This window comes from Acomys russatus, chromosome 21 (assembly GCF_903995435.1).
Source record: "Acomys russatus chromosome 21, mAcoRus1.1, whole genome shotgun sequence".
Taxonomy (NCBI): Eukaryota; Metazoa; Chordata; class Mammalia; order Rodentia; family Muridae; genus Acomys; species Acomys russatus.
Window position 1 is genome coordinate 855461 of NC_067157.1, and position 22036 is coordinate 877496.

The following is a 22036-nucleotide window of genomic DNA, read 5'->3' on the forward strand; positions in this document are numbered from 1 at the left end:
ATTTTCAAATTTTGTGAGGATCCATATGATATCACAAGCAAAAATTTCCATACCTGATCTCGTTGACAAATTGTGATCAAAATGTAGAAACACTAAAGAAGTTTTGCATGATATTATTTCCAGCTCATATATCTAACATTTGTATAAAACATAAATGAGTTTTTGGTCATACTTGGCCCCCCTTCCCAAGATATTCCATTAGCCATGCAAATATTCTATTTTTCCTATTAATTAATTTATTCACTGTACATCCTGATCATAGCCACATTCCTCCTCTCCTCCCATTTTCACCCTCCCTCCCTCTTTCCTCATCCCCTATCCTTCAGAAGAGGGGAGCTCCCTTCCCCACCCACCCCTCTGCATCAAGAAAGAGTTCATCCTTCTCTCCTATGGCCTGGCAAGACAGTCCTACAAGGGGGAAGTGATCAAAAGGCAGGCAGCAGAGTCCATGTCAGACCCTGCCCCATTCTACTTACTAGTGGACCTACATGATACCTGAGCTGCCCATCTGCTAACATCTATGTAGAGGACCTAGGTCCAGTCCATGCATGATCCTTGGTTGGTGCTTCAGACTCCACAGGGCCCTCTGGGTCCTGGTTTGTCTGCTCTGTTTGCCTTCTTATGGAGCTCTTGACATCTCTAGGTCCTTTTATCCTTCCTCCCTCTATTCCACAAGACTCCACACACATCGCCCAATGTTTGGCTGTGAGTCTCAGCATCTGTTTCAAACTGCTGTTGGGTGTAGCCTCTCAGAAGACAAATCTGCTAGGCTCCTGTCTGCAAGTATAGCAGAGTATTGTTAATAAGACTCTTGCAGCAGGAGTCATAGAGACAGAAAAGGGCGCCCTCTAACTTTTACAGGATTTTACACAAAGGCTATCACATGGCGGGCATAAAAACATATACTTAGTCCCCTAAATAGATAATGCAAAGACAGTAAGTCTATCAGAAACAAGATATACTATCACTTGTATACTTCTAACATTACTGCACCTTAATTGCTGTACTTCCACAAAGCACTCATGGCAATCTACAGACTAGTTTTACCAAATAATATATTAAACAGACATGACTGCCCAAAGCTGTTTACTGGGAATGAATTTAACAAACATTAGGTGTATTAGTGGTAACAGTGGAGCTGAAGAGTACAGCATATTCTCCATGCTTGCTTTGATACTATGTAAGCCAACATGGCCTCAAGCTTGTAGTACTCCTGGCTATATCCTCTTGTACAACTTCCCAACCTTAATAGCCAGTTTTATATATTTTAAAACTCCCATTTTAATTTTGTATATAGCTAGCAATAAATAGATGATTAGTTTGGTTTTTAAAAATGGATCTTAATTGTGTGTCGTGGTGCACACCTTTGAACACAGCCCCGGGCAGGCACAGACGGGGGTTATTTCTGTAACTTTGAGACCAGCTTGGTCTATATGGTGAGTCCCAGAATAGAATTTCTATCTTAAATCAGGGAAATATAAACTATGGACACGATTTATTATTATAACTGACCTAATTCATGACAAACATGAAAAGATTCCACCCATGTCCTGTGCTGAAACATTGCAATGGTATCCATTTTACCCAGAATGAAAGCCAAAACCTTAGCCTATACAGTCCATACTGCTTAATCACCACAGCAAAGCAAAAGCTTTGTTTTCTTGACTAATGCATCTTAAAACCAGATGATCTGTGGCTGGAATTTGGGGCATTGTGGTGTCTTGCAAGCACTTTACCAACAAAGCTAATAAAAAAGAAAAAAACCAAACAAATCATTTCTGTATTCTGGCCTGATTAAATTACAAAGAAAATTTGGGAATAGGTTTGTACTACAGAATAATGATAGCTTTATATTAACCAAAGTCATCTCAAACATTGACTTAGGTAGCTACTAAAGGAACAAGCACACATGCACGGAAAGACAGGAGTAGATACATTTGCATCCTAAAAATCAGTTGATGTAGCATTCACCAAAATGTTATCAGAATATTTAAGACTACTACAGCTTGGCTGGCTATGAGGGCTGGGGATGATGTAACACACAGGATTGACAGTGGCAACAAAAGCCCCAAAGGAGAGGAACCGGTTTACTGAAGCTTCTGTGAGTGACTATAGTTTTCTATCTCTTCCAGTACCTTTGGGAAATGTCCTACAGGTCAAGGCAGCAGGGAAAACACCTGCCACAAGCAGAAACTTCTCTAAGCCAGGTCATTAAGATGGTGAACTCTTTGGACAAACAGTCCCCAAATTTCCTCTTTGGTATGCTGGCCATCAGACAACTTGTGAGGCAATGTGAACTCTGCAACACATGTTGATTTACATGGATGACCACAATCATGGGTGAACCGCAGACACATAAGTCACTGATACCCTAAGTTCCTTGGATCAGAGACCTACTATAATTTCCCTTTAAAAATTCACCACTGTTTACCACTTTCAGTTCTGACTATAATTACTACTATTTATTATGGCTGTATGTAGATTTCCTCACTATAAGAATAACAAAATGAAGCCAGACCAACCTAAATAAAAATTCCTGGGAAATGTCTTATTCATTATCTTAAAACAAAACAAAGCACACATATATAATTTACATTTTCTACATAATCAACAACTGATAAATACTGTTTGATGGAATACGAACAAGACTAGAATGGGATAGGACTAGGAGGGAAAAAGTGACTGAAATTAGGTAAAGAAAAAGGAAAAACTATCGTTTCTGAAGTAAAGGCAAAATGATGAGGAGTAATATCACCAGAAGAAAACAAAATTAGAGAATTTTGATAGGTTTATGATTAATGTAGCTTTAAGCTCAGTAAGAATGAAATGCTGGTGGAGTCTGTGTTGTAGCATTCATCTGCTGATAAAATAATACAACTGTAATACGGTGGAGCAGACTCATCAGCAATATACCTTGAAGCTCCTCAGATCCAGGTGATAAGTAGATACAAAACGAACCTCTGGAGAAGAACCTGACACCATCTGATAAGAAGAGAACACTGCTGCTTCAGTGGTATTGTAAAAAAAGGTATATGAGGAAACTTCTGCTAAGTCCAAACCAAAGGGCAGTGTACAAAATAATTAGCATTCATCAAGAGGCAACATTTTCAGATATTGAAAAACAAAAATGGCACAGAGTTGGCAGAACAAAAGAGATTTCTTAATGACTTCCAGTGTTTGTCTCCTAACTGCATAGGAAAATTATCCCACAGCAATTCAAATAATAGTAAATGCATACAATCCATCATGTGCTCCTCTACTATGACCATATGAAACATTATCTGATTTTCTGCCTAACTTGCATCTCTAGAATGTCCCAAGAACTGAAAACCATTGCCAGATTTGGAGTTTTCTGTGCATAAGATTTACAACTGCCCTTTCAAACAGCCCCACACCTACCTGGGATTCATGAGAAGACGTCGGAAAAAATAAGTCCAGGTAATATAATCCATTGCATCTTGCTTTGATGCTATTGTACCTCCTGCAATCTCTGCATTTAAGTGGTCAGAGAGCACTCCTAATAAGCTACATATTGAAAAAGGGACAAGAAATACAATGAACAATAAACATTTATCTCTTTCAAGATTCAGATTTTTATTTTCTAAGCTAGAGAAGTGGATTTTCATAATTTATGTATTAGTATAATAACTGTGTGTAATTTATAATAATTTATTACCGATTATTTGGTTGCAACTGTTAAAAGTTGTTACAAATTTATCACTCAGCACCATGAACTTATGAACATATTGTTAACTAGCACATATATACTTTCCTTTTTTTCTCGTAAAAAAAGGTATGCAGTATTTTTTTTACAAGAACAGGAACACTGTCCATAGAGTACTATAGCAATACAGAATTTCTCCAGAATAGCTTAAGTAATAATCTGCATAAGACACAAGCTAAATGGAAGAAGGGAGCTAGAAACTTACAGAGAAAGTCAAGACAGGAACCATGTGCGTGAAACGAGGAACATATGAAGATTACAAGAGAACTGGTAAGACAGGGATGACAGAAGAAAGCAAAGCTATTCCCTTCATTCATCCAGTGAGTATTAAATGCTCAGAAAAATAAAACAGCATTCTATTAGGTACTGTGGCATATACAAAGGTGATCAGATGTATTTAAATACTGGGGAAAACATGCTAGTTTTAGTTTCTCATGTAAAACAGAAAAAAGAAAGCAAAGTCCCCTTCTCTATAGGCTCAGTAATTACATAGGAACATATCCAAGTATTCAAATTTGTTTTTTGCAAAAGACATGAAGAGACTAAAAACAACCTCAATTAAAAATATGTTCTTTACATCAATCTCAATGTACTTGTAACAGAAGAAAAACGATAGTCAGCATGAAAAAGTACTGGCAGTATCTACTTGATGGCTGACTATAATCTAGCAATTTCATTTCTTCATCACATTCTGATAGAAAAACATTTACATGCGTATAAAAATGGTAAAATGCCTCACTGTCACATTACACATGTGACAGGCTGTGGGGCTGGAGAGACAACTCAGTAGTGGTCCATGCAGAGGACCCAACCACAGTTGCTGGTACCATAAGGCACTTCAGCAGACTACAAACTCCAGGGCCTCCTAGAGCATGGCAGGCATATTGTGCCCTGACATACATCCAGGCAAAACATGTATGTGTGTGTGTGTGTATTTTTTTAAGAAAACTCGATTGCAAAATGTGCAGTAACAGAGAACTAAATTAACAATGAAATTTTCTATGACATAAAATATTAGCAATGGTCATAGCACTAAAAATTTATCTTTTGGCTGTATAATGCTCATAGTAAATTTGTTTTGTTATAAATGTGTGTGCTATGTCAAGTGCATTAAAGATACATCAGGGCTACTCACGATGCATCTCACTTGTTTTTGTGGTGAATTAGATTCACTTGTTTTCAGAAAACAACTTTTGCATTTATAGAATAAATTGTACTTGTTACTATTGCATATATTGCTGAGTTTAACTTAGTGATGTTTTGTTTTGGATTTCTATATTCATTTAAAAGATACACAAGTCTGTTAAGTTCGTAAAAAGATTTCTTACAGAATTTTAGCTTCTGAGTTATTCTGACTCCATACAACAACTAGAAAGTTATACCTATTGGTACTTTTCATCTCTCCTCTGACTCTTACAGGTTCTCATTATGTAGTCTTGATCTGGCTGGCCTGGAATATGCTATGTAGATCAGGCTGGCCTCAAACTTACACAGATTTTCATGAATACTGGGATTGAAAGCATGCACCACTATACTCTGAAAACCCTATCTTTTCTATTACTAGGAGAATGGTCATTTACGAACGAGAGTATTCCTTCAACATGAAGAATTCAACGGTGAAGTATAAGTCCAAGGATTTCATTATCAAACAATTCTGGATGCTGAATTTAATTGCTTTCAAAGACCAGGCAGTGATAATTTATATTTTATTTTGTATTGTGTCAGTTTCAATAGTTTTTTAAAATATATTTTATTCTAGCTAAACTGTAAAAATCATTTGTATAGAATTGTTCATAATATCCTATTACCCTTCTAACACAGATGATATTTTTATAATACTGATATTAAGACATAAACATTTATATATTTTCTTCATCTTTGGAAAACACAAGCACACTGTCAAACAGCAGAGTCTGGTGGTGTATCCTGTGATTCCAGGTTCTCAGGTGAGGGGCCTAAGACATGGAAACTGTGAGATCAAGGCCTTCGTGGGCTACTTAGTGAGTTCAAGATCACTCTGGATAACTTAGGAAAACCCTGTTTCAAAATAAAAAGCAAGAAGGCCAGTGATATACTGTGGTGGTAGGGCCTAGCATACCTCAGGCCCAGGTTCAATCCTCAAGACAGAAACACATAAAAGCCAAAACAAGCAAACCAAAAGTAACCACCAACTTCAGGAACTGCTGAAGTCTTTAATAAATGTTTATTCTTATCTTAAGATGTATTTTATTCTTATGTTTGCATGCATGTGCCTGTGCATACATGTATGTTTCTGTCTGTCAGTGTGTGTGTGTCGGGGGGTGATGTATGTGAAGGTGGCATACTTGGAGGCCAGAAGAGACTACAGCGTTCTATTAGAGCTGCAGTTACAGGTAGTGTGGAAAAGAATTCTTGAATTTCTCATAATCTGCAAAATAAACTGTTAATTACATGCCTCCTTATTATGGGCATTATTTATTGCAAAAAGTATCTAAAACCAAATACCAAGTAAAATACAAATTGCTCAGAAAACTAACACTGTATTGAATGCTTTCTTTACCAAAGATAATGATTCCAAGCACTATTCAGCTGATGCCTACAAATACAAATGAGCTAGGTAGAATTGCTACCAACCCCACTTTACACATACTGAGGAGTGAAACAAATTGCTCAAAGCCAAACAAGTATGGGGCAGAGCTCAGAATTCAACCTGGTGCCAGAGCTAATGGATCAGTGCATACAGCATACGGCAATTTTTAGAATTATCATTTTAATAATAACAGCTACATGTTATCTCACAGCAAAGTTCTGCTACTTTTTAGTAAAGCATAGGCAGGAAAAAAAATACCCAAAGAAAATAAAATTGAACAATAAGCCCCAACACCCTTAAAACAAACAAACAAACAAACGAACAAACCTCAAAAAACAAAAAGAAAAACCAATAAAAATCAAGTACAGAGTCTGTTATATGTTGGGCAATTATTCCTAGGCACTATGAATTTCCAAGAGTGTGGTGGATATACAGTGTCACTTCACTGGTGAGAACCGATTTCTCCATTCCCAATATGTATCAATGGCAAATAGCTTCTCTATTAGTGCTTTTGTTTCTTTTGAGAGAAAGAGGGAGACAGAGAAGGAGGGAGGTTGCAGGAACATGAAGTTGGGATGGTGGGAGGTGGGGATAATCTCAGAGGAGTTGGGGGGTAGGAAATAATATAATCAAAACACATTTTATGACAAACCTTAATTTTAATAAAAAAATAACCAGAAAAACACCAACTCATTATGAAAATGAAAAGTTTTACATTAGTTTAAAACCAAACTTACCTTGATTCTACTGGGAAAGGTTCATAAAGAAATTTTTTATAAAAATCTTTTTTTATATCATGAACTAGAATTACTGCTTTGCCTTGGTCATCAAACTGAGGTCTCCCAGCTCTCCCCATCATCTGCAGCACATCTATGGAGGAGAGAATAAGAGACATTCTGCAGTGACACTGAGCATGAGGTATGGTTACCAATTAGGGCATGTTTCTAACAGCAAGAACTAAAAGACAATAGAGTAAAAACTATGTGATCCTTTGGAAATTATGAATGTGTCCTAACTTATATAGTATATACACATATACAAACATAATTTGTGTGTGTATACATATATATGTTAATTTAAATTTTTACTTAGAAATTCTTTTGTTTTTTAATATTTATTCACCTTACATCCTAATTGTATCCCCTCCCTTGTTTCCTCCAGGTCCTATATTTCCTCCCTCTTCCCCCTATCTGAACTCGTTTTCTGTATTGTTTTTTGAGACAGGGTTTCTCTGTGTAGCCTTGGATGTCCTCGACTCATTTTATAGGCCAGCCTGGCCTCAAACTCAGAGATCTGCCTTCCTCTGCTTTCCTGAATTATGGAATTATGGGCGTGTGCCACACTTGGCTTTAAGTCTGAACTCTGAAAATGTAGCTTATACTATTTGTGAAATAAATTTTTCTTGAGTTACATGATTTAAGATGCTATAAGAATATTGTTATTTTAAGTCTAGTGGACATGGCTCAGTGGATTAAAAACTTGCACAACCACGAAGACAGAAGTTTTGGAACCCAGCACTAACATAAAAGCTATGGCAACCTGTCTGTATCTCAGCACTTGGGAGGCAGAGACAAGGTTTCCAGGATAAGCTGGACACTAGACTAGGAGAACCATGGGGTTCAGCAAGTGACCTTGCTTTAGTAAGTAACAGTAGAGAGTGACTAAGAAAGACAGCTGGTATCAACTTCTGGCCTCCACCGGCATGTACTTACACACACTGCTGCTGTGCTCACCTCCCCACAATGTGCGCATGTATACACACACAAAATAAATAATATCTCTATTTTAACTATATAAAGAGAGAAGTAAAACCCATATAGGAAAACCTCTCCTGTTAGGGCATTTGTTTATTTGATCACCCTGGATAAGAAATCTGTTTAATTCTTATCCTTCATCCTCCCAGAGAATAAAATTTCTTTCTTTTATAATCTGTAGGAACCTTTGCAGTAGTATATAATTTTAAAACTATTTAGCTTCTAAAATCTGTTAATTGTAGTATTAAATCAAAATTTATTGTCTCTAACCGTTATTAACCAGTACTTGTATTTATGAATTTGAAACCACTAACTATGGTTTTGATTATTAATGAATTGGGAAGTTAAAGGAAAAAGGCAAGTTCAATATTTTCTGAATCATTTGTACTGAAAATGAACAATTCTTAACTTGTTTTATTATATAATTAAAAGGGATGAATTCCAAAATTTAATTTATATTAACCTAAACTGCTAAGGATAAAATGTAAGTTTAATATATCTTTGTAGTAAGAAAAATTACCTGTGATGGGAAAATCCACATAACGTCTTGTTTTTCCATCATAATATTCAGTTCCCTTAATAATTACTAAGTGAGCTGGAAAGTTTACACCCCATGCTAACGTGCTTGTAGCAATGAGAACCTAAAAGATAAAGATAATGTCTTACAGCTAAGTAAAATAGAATTTCTTTATTACTTTTAAATATGTGCTCATGAGGGAGGGGGGAAAAAGTACCTGAACTTTACAGTTTACAAACAGCTCTTCTACAGTTTTTCGGTCTCTTTCATGTAGCCCAGCATGATGCATGCCTATTCCAAAAGCTAGAGTCAACTTTAGGTTGGAATCTCGCATTGTTCCAATGATGTTCTCCATCTGTAAATGCAAGCATAAATCCAAGACATAGGTGAATTGATTTCAAAATATTCATGCATTTCGATTTCATGCGATTGACACTGAGGCTTTGTTTTCTTTTAATGACATTTTATGGGAATAAATATATAGCCCCTTTATTGTTTTCATTAAACCTGGGTATGGTGAAAAGAATTCCTACTTTGTAAAGACATATTTTCTATACTATCCATTTTAATATTACGCAATAAGAGAAAAATACATGATGATAAACAGAAGCTCCCTTTAATGATTAAAGACTATTTAAAAGGATACAACATTGTCTAAAAAGGTTCAGTATCTTATTTTATTAAAAAATTATCTTCTTGGAACTATGTTTAAAATTGAGAAAATGAAGAAAAAAAGAATCTGATATAATCCTTCCAGATAGACATTATTCCAACAGTTTTCATAATGAACTTAGTGCCCATTAAGGAAGTCACATGACTTCTCTGAGCCTTAGTTTCTTTATCTGTAAACATCAGTAATTTTATATATGTATTTAACCTAGCCTCATTAAAGCTTTGTAATAATAGCTACTACTAGCCTTATATGTAAATTGCCAATGGTTAAAAATGTTTGAAGATACTTGAAGGATATCTGCTCCAAACATTTCTCCCATAAAAGCTCATAAAATCATATCAGACTCTGAACAATTTTGATCACTAAAAAGCAATCAGATTGACTATGCTTTGATGAGCAGTGAAGCTAAATGCCTTGTTTTTTTTTTTTTTTTAAGTAGATGTGATGATTTTCTTTTTCTTATTGATGTGTATTTAGCTCTTTGTACTTATGGGTACCAACCCTCTGTTCATAATACATCCTTATCTAGCTTTTCAAACTTCATTACTTAAAATAATTTGATCAACTCACAGTTTATAATATTCACTTACAGTTCACTTAGGTTTTTTCCCCTCAAATATCTGTAATATATACATTTACCTGCAACTCTATTATGGTTTTAATTTGTTCCTAAACAAAGAATCTATTCTATCAATTAAACTGGCTATATCAAAGTTAGACTATACATTTCTAATTTTAGAGGTTTTATTTATTTATTTATTTATTTTTGAGACATGGTTTCTTTGTGTAGCCTTGGCTCTCCTGGACTCGCTTTGTAGACCAGGCCAGCCTCGAACTCACAGCGATCCGCTGGCCACTGCCTCTCAAGTGCTGGGATTAAAGGTGTGCATCACGATGTACGGCTTAGAGTTTTTAATATATTAAAAATGATTACATAGTCTAAGTTTTGTACCTTTTTTTTATCTTCCTGAGACAGAGTTTCTCTGTGTAGCCTCGGTTGTCTGGACTTGCTTTGCAGACCAGGCTGGCCTTGAACTCATATGATCTGCCTGCCCCTACATCCACAAGAGCTGGGATTACAGATGTGTGCTACTGTGCCTGGGTAGGTTTTGTATTTTTACAATGTTGACACCTAATCTTTACTTAGCTCAGTTAAGTTTCACATGTCTACACGCTTTCTGAAATACATTTTATAAAAATTCTTCGGTATGCTCTTCTTCACTGTATATTGGAAATAATAAGTGCAACACAAATTTGATGGCAATAAAATAAGATTTTATTTTCTAATAAATTTTTTTCCTCATAAAGTACTAGACAGAAAGTCCAATCTCTTCTGTTTAGTGATCTTCTCTAGCCTAAAGCAGAGAGTAACCTCAGGAACAGCACAGGAAGATTTTCTGGTCATGACCATTCAACATCACACCCTTTAAAGGCTAATTTAGTTATCTCTATAGCCTTACCACTACATGCCACTAGTACTCAATAGTGGAGGGAGGCCTTGGAATAAGTAACATGTACAATTTTACATGTTTGAGATGGAAATATAAATAATACTGTCTTTAGATTTTAGTTTGTTTTGTTTTAGTACTGACAACTTCTATCATACAACTTCTATTAAACCTGCATCCATTTCCTCCTTGGGTGTGCGTAAGTTAAACATCTCAAAAATCAGGACCTTTATCTAGCTGCTACAGTTTAGAAAAATACATAAGTCCACATTACCCATATAAGGAATGATTGCTTCTATTTCTACTAATTTTGTTTCCATAATTAAATACTTGTAAAAATTTAAAATGTGGTATGGTAGTCAAATATTAATAATACATAAACCAGAAATGGAAAGTTTACTAGTAATACTAGTTTACAGAAAGCAATGCATTGAGTAGATAGTACTTTGAAGAAACACACATTAGAAATGTTATTTATCAACTTTTACTGTTAGCTGCAGTGTATTAGCAGTCCATAATATATAACTAACAGTCTTATAACTAACAGTGTTTGTACATTTATCTGTGAACATAACAAATAAAATTTCTCTGAAATTTAGCATATGTACACTGTCTACCATAAAGACAATATAGAAATGTTCTTAATTTGTTTCCGAAGTTACATGTGAACTGTGTAATTTATAGGGTCCCATAACAATCATACCTCAAAAGTGATATGCCATTTGCCATTCAAAAACCAAAACCTCTGTGATAGGTTTGTAGAAAGAAGAGTTGTTTCTCTCTCTCCCCACCTCGTGTTCACATAAATCAATCATTAAGAAAGATAGCTTTTCCTATCTGAGCTGGAAATCCCTTAAATCCTCAAGAGGACAATAACAAAAAAACAACTTCATTTATTATCAGTTTCTAGAGATGAATCTCAAATTTTCTGAACACTAAGAAGGAAAATTTATAGACGCTAATAATTAAACATGAAATACTACTTAGACTGAAGGAATTTAAGAATACATTTCATGGAATCGTAGATATTTGTTATTCTATTTAAAAATGAGTTTCATCTTGATCAAAAAGTGAACCAAAAATATTGGGAAATTTTAATGTACTGAAAGCCGTTTATTTTTTCTTTCACCTTTTTTTTTTTTTTTTTTAGGTTTTTGAGACAGGGTGTCTCTGTGTAGCCTTGGCTGTCCTAGACTCACTTTGTAGACCAGGCTGGCCTAGAACTCACAGAGATTGCTTGCCTCTGCCTTCCAAGTGATGGGATTAAAGGCATGCGCCACCACACCTGGCTCCGAAAGCCAAACATTTTAATAGATACTTCTTCATCACTTTCTACTTGCCTGTCTTTTACAAAGCTTACCACAGATTATCCTTTATACAATGCACTTGACTGCTAATACCACAGTTAATACAAAATACTATGTCTAAAATTAAAAAGTTATCACTGATTTTTAAATCAATACAGTAACTCTTTTCAACTTTGATTCAATAGAATAGGAATCACAGTAAGTATTTGGGTTACCACTTCTCCAAGACTGTGTACCACTCTAGGCAAATAAAAGACACATTGTTTATTATGTAAAGATGGATGCCATAGGACTGAAGGCTTAATTCTTAGTAAGATGGGATGCTACTATGACTAACTACAACAATGAAAACCATAGGAAGTTTCAATTACAATATTCATTTCTGTTTAATAAATATTTGTTGTAATCCACTGGTATTTTTTTAATAAACAGCTTTTGAAATATGTCAGACCACTTAATAGTTAAACAGAAAAAAATTCAATATTGTACCTAAAAGAGAAACAGATCTGTATTCTTCGAAGGAGTGAGTGATCTGTTTTAGGGGATGGGAGCAGAGGCACATATGTAAGCTGTTGAACCATTTACTTTAACTTAATATAATTTTTTATATTTTAAATTTATTATACTCAAAAAGCTTTTGTAGAGAGATAGGATTCCATTTAAGTAGATACATTACTCTGGGCCTAAAGTACATTCCAGTCAGAATATAATTCAGCAAGTTGATGACAATGCTGGCTCCAAAAGAAAGGAGACCAGATTGGACAAGAATGAGCTAACAGACTGTGCAGGCCAGTTCTGTCCCTTTGAGTGTGATATATTGTTTCAAGATGCTAAAATCCCATAGCTACTCAAAGCATATCTGTTGTGCTGGTTTTCCCATTTTCACAGAATCCTCATTATCAGAAAGCTGCACTCTTTTCAAAGCATGTCAGACTCAGACCATATGCCACTGAATAATGCTTATCAGTGGTCTAAACTGCTCGATAGAAGATGCACTGAGCAGAAGAATCATGAAAGCTACAAAGACTTTTGAAAATAGAACTAAACAGATCACACTGTTCCCAATGGCAAATGAAGTATTTTCTTGTTTTTTTTCCTGCAAATATTAATTTCTTAACCTGTTTTTCTATGATGAACCACACAGATAGAAGAGAGGGCAATTAACAGTAGAGGAAACAACATACAACATTCTACTGATTTGCTAACAGAAAAGATATCAAGCAATAGCTATTCAGAGTAAAAGCTTCAAAAAAAAAAAAAAAAAAATCAACAATACTACAAAATTACATTTCTTTCCTGGCCTTTTCTGAAGTCTAAATAGAACCACACCTCAAACAATTTGTAACAATAATTTTAATCCTATACATATGTGATTTAAAAAATAAATCTGCCTGTGGACAAAGCTTAGGAACACAGCACTTGCTTTTAGCATATAAAGCCATAGGTTCAATTTCTGGTAATGCTGAGAGAAAAAAACATTCCATGTGGAGTAAATACACAAAGAAGATGTGAATTACAAAGAAGTAAATAGAAACCTAAAAACAAAACAAAACAAAAAAACACCCAAACCAAAACCAAAACAAAACAAAAAAGTAAACAATAGATTTGCTATGGCTCCCAAACACACAGAATACCATTTAAAAATTATCTTTGCCTACTTCTTATTGATAATAATATACAAACTGAATTACAGGGTAAGATATTAACATGTTTTCCTTACTCACATTTCTAAGATAATTTCCCTATATCACTAGCAGTAAATCCTTCTGTAAAGACTGAAAATTTACTTTTGATCATAACTTTAATGCTTATTTGCATTTTTAGAGGGCTCTGATTCTACTGTATGCTTGGAGAATATTTCCACATATGTTTTTGAAACACAGAAGAAACTGATTTGAAAAGGAATATTACGGAGTTAACTTTTTGTTTTGTTTTTATTATTTATTGAATATGAGTGCTTTATCTGCAGAAGAGGGTACCAGATCACATTATAGATGGTTGTGAGCCACCATGTGGTTGCTGGGAATTGAACTCAGGACCTCTGGAAGATCAGGCGGTGCTCTAAACCACTAAGCCATTTCTCCAGCCCCATTTTGTTTTGCTTTGAGACAGGGTCTCACTGTGTAGTCTTGGCTGTCCTGGAATTCACTCTGCAGATCAGGCTGGCCTTGAACTCACAGTGATCTCCCTGCCTCTGCCTTCTGAGTGCTGGGATTAAAGGCATGTGCCACTACGCACAGTGGGAGTTAACTTTAGCATATATATAATGTCAAAGTTTACCTCATTGCTTTCAGCAGCGGCAGCTGATTTATATGCCATACTCAATGCTGAAGAACCATGATACTAACAAAGGATGAGTGTCTCTTATGTAATTTTGGAATATCTGCAGATTCCAATTGGGCACTCAGGTCTACAATGTTCTTAAGGCGGTATTTTCTAAGCACAGACCCAATCCATAATAGTTAACATATTAAAAACAGGATATTTTAAGGATCCTAAGTGTTTTATTTTTTTTAAACACAATTACTTCTCACAGCAGTCCTGTGAGGACAGAATTATTACCATTCCTTTTACATGTGAAAATTGAGGCTTAGCAGCTACGTAGCATATTTTGGGTCTCATAACTAATGGTGGACAGTCAGTACTGATCTTAGAACTGCTGGATAGAATTCATACCTTCAAACACAGTATCCCACACGTTATTACATGAATGAGAGACTACTTGCAGTTACAGTGTTTCCCAGACCTCACTGTTCTAGACTGTATGCAGAAAACAGGTTAAGATGCAACGAGTAATTATCATGTACTCACCGGGGAATAATTTACACATTCAGATTATTGGCATTATATACATATTCTTTAGTATTTGAATAGTTCTGTTCCTATGCCTAAACAAGAACATCTCAACTATCTAGCTTTCTAAACTAAAACCAAATACCACCTCTCAGTTCCTTACGATTGTGAAATGGCATAGTCTTGTCAGTTCCTTGTTCTTGTACAGTTTTCTTCATCAAGTTTTCTTTATTCCATTCTGACTTTTCCATCTTATCTGAAGTTAATATGCTGTTAGTGAGCACTTACCATGTTGCAAGATTAAAAAAGCAAACAAACAACACAGGCTGAGTTCGTTACCCTGTGTTTGCCTATTTGTGACATGCTTTGTGCATCACTTAAGGTAATCAATCTTTCTGTGCTATTTCTGTATGTGGAAAACTGGGATAAGAACTATGTTCTACAAGTTTATGACCAGATTTGATATTTTTCCTTTAAACAACTCCATGCATGATACCAACTAAGAAAAAAGAGAGACAGCTTCTCTTCTTGTCTTCTGTGGCTTAAGGCATGAAAATTGATGTTCATAATCACACCCATATCCCTTGAGCCCCAACTGAATCCAAATGTCCAATGCTCAGCAGGTCCACTGATATCTATTTTCCACACCATTTCTAGATTATTCACATCTTAAGAATTTCCTTGGTTTTTAAAGAGGGTTGAGGCCCGAGTTATTCAGAGAATAGGCCCAGGGTCAGAGAACAGCTTGGTGTTTCCAGTTACTCTGGAATCGTGCATAGGAGGACCTTTAGCTGGAGGGCACCCTACACTAAAAATAGCAAATTCTTTATCACAGTGAAAATAAAAATGCACCAAGGATGTAAGTCAGTGGTAGAAGCTTGTTACATTGGTTATTAGTCTTGTTTCTAGGACAAAATACCTAAGCAAACTAGCTTAAGTGAGGAGGGCTTGTTTTGTCTTACAGTTCCTGTGCAAAGGCATCATGGTGGGGAAGGCCCAGGAGTCTTGGGAAGCAACTATCCATAACGTGTTCAAGGTCAGATCACAGAAAACAGTGAATGCTCAGCTTGCTGGCTCCTTATTCAGTGAAGCTCACACAATAGTGCCATACAGTTTGGTCATCTATATAATCTTTCTTATAAGAAAGGCTTATTAATCACCTACCTACCTATACTGTATGAGGCATTGTGTTTGATCCTATGTATCACAAGCAAAACAAAACCCTAAAAGATTTACTTATCACGTTTCTTTCATGAATTTCCTTTAAAGTAGTATATAAAATCAGCAATTTTTTTTTTTTTTGTGTTCAATGTCATTTAGGTAGGCTTCTCGTCAATTAATTTGAATTAACAAGATATTACCATTCTGGTGTACTGCTCATACTTGTTTTCATGCTATGTCCAACGACATGCCTTACTGGGCTTGCTCTAGTCAGAGAGATTCTACTTCCTGCTTTGGATCTTTGGATGTTCCCCACCTGCCCTGCAGGACTTCGGGGAATAACCTAATAGATTTTGCTGTACATTTTTTCGGGGGCCAAAAAGCTTTGGAGAATTCTCATTCGCTTTCCTTCAAAAGGATAAACATAAATGAACTGGCTCCTTCTTATATTATTTTAGTTACCTAGATCTTTTTAACAGTAGATAGAAAGAAATGGGTAGGTCTGTGGCTTTGAAGTAAGAGACAGAACTGAGGGGAGAATGTAAATACAAAAGCCTAATATTTTGCTTCAGTATTCAGCTAGTTGCTGATGGAGAAGTAAAGGCAGTATTCTGAGGTTTCAAAGTAGTGAATTCAGAAGGGCTTTCTCCCACTTTCATGTCATTTAGAGCTGGCTGGTAAGTACGCAGAGCTGAATCATTCCTGTTGCATGTGGGGCTACACAGTCAAACAACCAAGGGAATGTGATTCAGTGAAACATTATCAGTGCCAAATCAAAAAGTGTCAGTTAACTGAGCTGTGTATTTACTTCGATTTCTTCCCACTTCCCTCATTTACTCCTTAACCAGTTTCAAACTGGCTTCTGTTCATAACAGAATGTTCGTTGCCAAGTTCAACTCAGGGCCTCCAAGTGTTAAATCACATTGGGAGCTTCTCTCTCATACCATGAATTCCCTTTAGCACTTTGTGCAGCTGAGCACTTCCTCCTGTATGGAGCCCAGTATACTGTTATCACTTACCCTAGCTTTTGACAGCTCCCCAATTTTTGTCTTACATCAAAATGAGGAACTCTCCTGTGGTCCTCTGCTTGTCTACACTGCCAAGGCTGATATGGATGGACATACTTGGGCTGAAAGTCTGCCTGTACATAAATATGTCCAACTCCATATGCTCACCTCTCACATCTGCTGTAGGTTTGACAGACCTCTTAGATTTAATCACTTTGTAATTTCACAATTGAAAGTCCTAGACATACCAAAAATATGTAAAAATAACTTTTGAGTTCAAATTTCTTTCTTCCTTCAATCCTTCATTTCCTAGATTCTGCCATTTCAATAAGCAGCATCATTATGTTCTGAGTTAATAATCAGAGAGCCATTCTTGATTACTTTTCCTATCTTTCATCTGTCATCTTATTATTAATTCTAAATGTATCTTTCCATGCCCACGGCTACCAAGGTAGGAAACCCTCTTATTCCACAAGTAACAAAACTGTTCTCAAAAAATGAATGAAATATCTAGTGGTTACAGGACTTGCCACTCAAATGTAAGGACTGGAGTTTGGAATCCCAGAAACCTATGTATAAGGACTGGCCATGGCAATCACTTGTAATTCCATCTTCAAAAGGTAAAGATTGGGCATCCCCAGAACAAGCTGGCTAGATAGGCATGTTGATGAGCTTTGGGTTTGTCTGAGAGACCCTCCCTCAATGTACAGAGTAGAAGTGCAATCTAGGATGATTCTTGGCACCAAATCTAGGCCTCTACGTGTCCATGTATTCAGAAACATGAAAAAAATTGAATATACACACAAGAAAATGGAAGAAGAAAAATGTATGTAATTTTGCTTACACTCCCTGTTGTCTTCTCTCGGAGCTGACTGATTAGAATTGGCTTCTCCTAGCTCTGACTCATTCGGTCAAATCTTTCTCTGACTCATCACTTTGTCCCTCAATTAGACATCACTATTTGGGATTAAAGGTAAATACTAAAGGCCTGTTTGTATTCCAGCCAGAGGGATTAAAGATGGACCTACGTCTTTGGATGTAATCCCTCACCAGAGTAGCCATGTTGTTGGGTTAAAATTCCTCGACATAGATGTCGATAGCTTTGTCTACTCCTGAGTTTGTAGAAATTTAAGATTTTTTTTCATTGGTTATTGTGAATGTGCTGCAGTGAACATGGAAGTGAAAATCCTCTTTGACACACTAATTTCATGTCATTGGGTGTCTCACTGGATCATATAGTTCTACATTTAAGCTTTTGAGGAATACTCACAATGAACTAATTTACATTCTCACCAATATTCTGAAAAGGTTCTCTTTTCAGCACATCCTAGTCATATTTACAGTATGTAGTCTTTCTGATGTATACCATCAATACTGGGGCAATTATTGAGGCCTGCTTTAACTTTTTGCACAACCATAGGCCCTCTGTTGAGACTTACTTTAGTTTTTAGCATAACTGTAGCTCCTCTGTTGACACCTGCTTTCGTTTTTAGCGTAACAAGCCATTTTGATCATAAGGTAAAATTGAGTTCAAGTTCTCAGGTTCTGCCTGCCTGACAAAAGAATAGCCTTTAAGTTACAGCTCAATATTGTCAAATGTTCTGCTTCAACTGATGACAAATGCATGTTCAACTTAAGTAAAACTACAATACCTTGCTATGTTCCTTTCTCCCAGAGTGGTGGGGGAACTGGAAAGTCCCTCAGTTTCCCTTCCCTAAAGCCTAGCCAAACAGCTTAAAAATGCTCTGTCTAGCTACCTAAGCACAATGTACCTGGAATAGAACTGATTCTTTCTGCTTGGTTATAGTATTTTTCCTTTAAAAACTCACCATGAGAACAACTCATGATCACAGTCTTGTTGCTTAAATCCAGACTGTGTCCCTGACAGGTCAGTCTTTGTTCAATGTTCAATAAATTGCCAGCAATCTGAGTCTTGTTCGAGTGGTCAGTGTGCAGCTACTGAAACTCAACAGTAATGTAATATAACTGTGGCTTTGATTGCATTTGACAATCAGAAATAATGAGCATTTTTTTCTCATACCTGGTACCTTTCTGTTTACTTTTGAGACGTGTATTTAGACTCACCAATTTTTATCAGGTTATTTGCTGATCAGCATTTTGTTTTTGTTTTAGTTTTTAAAAAAACATTCTGGACTCTAACCATATAACTTGTCAGATGTATATATTCCAAGTATTTTCTCCCATTCTATAAGGCTGTCTCTGAATTCTGCTGAATTTTCTTTTCTTTCCTTTCTTTCTTTTTTCTTCTTATTTATTTATTTGTTTTGGTTTGGTTTTTGGAGGCAGGGTTTCTCTGTATAGCCTTGACTGTCCTAGACTCACTTTGTAGACCAGGCTGGCCTTGAGCTCATATAGATCCACCTGCCTCTGCCTCTCAAGTGCTGGGATTAAAGGCGTGTGCCTCTTTCTTGTATTTTTAAGCATTTTGAGTTGGAACTTGTAAGAGACACATATGCAACTTCATGATTTTACATGTAAAGAAATTAATTCCTCAACATCCTTTATTGAAAAGACTGTTCTTACTCTAATGTGTCATTTTTGTTGTTCAACAGGGTCTTAGCTTCCTAAGAGCTGAGATGGCAGGCCTGCCATTATAGTTTCTCTCCCTCCCCTCTCCTCTCTTTCTTTTCTTCATTTTGCTTTTCTGGCACTGAGGATAAAATCTAGAACCTGGAAAAATAGTATATCTATTAGTTATTTTTCTTTTCTTTTTTCTTTTTTTTTGGCAATATCTTGCTATGTACCATTGGCTGACCTACAACTTGCTATGTATACCAGGTTGGCCTTGAACTCAGAGATCCACCTGCTTAAGCCTTCAGAGTACTGAGATTAAAGGTTTCTAAATCTGTGTCTTTCCACCATTGTCAAGAGTGAGCTATGGATCTGGATATTAGGGTTTCTATATTCTTTACTCCATGTTCTATCTCAATTTTTATGCTGATATTATGCTGATCATTATAGCTCTGAATCTGTCTCAGTGCCTTCTATTGTCCTTTTGGTCAAAATGTCTTTGGTTACTTGAGTCTTTTTGTAGTTTTGTCCACATTGTAGAGTTGTATTTTCTAGTTATGTGGAGACTGACACTAGAACTTTGGTAGGAATCACACTGGACTTCTTTTCTGGCAGTGTTCTAGCTTTTGTGACAAAATACCCGGCAGACAACGTAAGTCAGCAATATCACAGTGACTTCACTCCATCACAGTGGGAAATGACTGGTCACATTCATAGTCTGAGAGTGGCGGAGGCCTCATATCTCAGTAAACCAGTAAGTACAGTAGGCAAGCCAGGGCTTGTAGTTGAGCCTTCAATGACATATCTCTAAGGACCTTTTTATTCGACTCAGACCCTAACTCCTAAATGCTTCACAGCCTTAAGATATTACCATGTTCATCCAAAAGCCAAGGTGTAGATTAAAACAACAAGATGACATTTTATTTATAGTGTGACTGTCCCACACTACTGGTAACTTATACACTAAGGTTGACCACTTCAATCAGTATAGTTTCTTTAGAAAGCTACTAGCAGTGTAAGAAAAACAATAGCTATGATCTCTGAGGAAATAATCCTAAAGAAATGTTGCAATAAAAAACTTGTATATTTATTATAAAACACTATGGAATAGCTACATAGAGAAATAAAACTGTATAGGGATAAAATTTTAATTATTTAAAAACATAAAGGTAGTTTTAAAGTTTAATGTATTAATTAATATTTACTAAGTTTAAACAATGATCATGCTGTTTTTCTGAAATTAATTTAACAAAATCAATTGTAATTGTATAAGGGCAGAAAATACTAAAAACTTATGAAAACATAGTTGAACATAAGATATTAATCATGATGATGTTAAACAAAGGGAATGACTTAAGTATAGATATATGAAGTAATGTTTTACTGGGAATATAAAAGGAAATCCATGCATATATTAATAATGTTGTGTGACGGTAGCACAACAATGTACTCCTTGTTTAATTTTATTATAGAATAAAACTAAATATGATTAAATAAATAATGCCCATCATAGTACAGTAGTAATTTGAAAAAGCATCTCACTTACCTCTTGCTCATCCATATTCAACCATTGCTTTGGGTCTTCTTCAGTAGCCAGAAAAGCTATCAACTCTAAAGCCGTAAGTCGAGTTTGACGTCTTGATGAGACAAATATCAAAACAGGTTTGGCTGGAGAATGGCTTCTAATTGCTGGAAAAAGTTGTAGGAATGAAATATTAAGCCACTTAACTAATATACATAAAACCCAATGTAATTCATGTGAATTCTTAATTTGGTCATGAAATTTAGCATTATTTCTGGTAGAGGAGGGGTATAGCAGGACACTTGGAAGGTTGACAGGAACAGGCAAGATGCTGGCAATAGTTCTAGAGAACACTACCTAGAACATGGAAGATCCACTTGTCACTCCCAAGGTCATGCCAAAGAAAGAGGCACTACAATGCTGAGATTCTCAAGTAAGCTGCACATAGAATTACACTGAGCTCTCTCTATTTCTGAGTTTATTGCCAAGACACTGCTGCTTGTGTAAGCAATGACTCTAGAGGTAAATAGTCCTAGGATCTGAGCAGTTCAAGCAAGCCTTGCAGAGTGATGAAAATGTTCAAGAAACAATACCACACACAGATTTTTAATATTTTTGTTGTTATCAGTAGATGAAAAATTAAGATGAATTTTACTTTAAAAACCGCAACAATACATAGCTAAGTGATACATGGGAAGAATATCTCCCTCTGACTTCAGAAATACATGTGTGAGGCTTCAAGTGGGAAGACAGTGCAGCAGAGAACAGTAGAGACTAAGTATCTGATGCATATCTGGGACGGGCATGATAGCTCAACACATAGAAGACAGGGGCACTCGGATGCCTGAATAATAGCACTGAAGAAAGAATAATAACATTTTTAAAGAAATACTTAATGCAACACATATAGCATTTGGATTGTCTGGATATGTGATTTTCACTTAAAGACAATAGCAAAATGACCCAAGTAGAATTTTTGATTAAGTAGCTCTTTCCAAACAGTGCAAAAGGGGTTACAGATGAGGGAGA

General features: G+C 35.9%; 1 protein-coding gene across 1 annotated transcript in view; it reads right to left on the reverse strand.

Annotated features, from left to right (window-relative positions):
- Ascc3 (activating signal cointegrator 1 complex subunit 3) overlaps positions 1 to 22036 on the reverse strand; it is a 282919-nt gene that overhangs the window by 91866 nt on the left and 169017 nt on the right. The window contains 5 exon segments of the mRNA XM_051164237.1: positions 3400 to 3525; positions 7031 to 7163; positions 8568 to 8688; positions 8782 to 8919; positions 21032 to 21174. Coding sequence (XP_051020194.1) covers positions 3400 to 3525; positions 7031 to 7163; positions 8568 to 8688; positions 8782 to 8919; positions 21032 to 21174 — 661 coding nt within the window.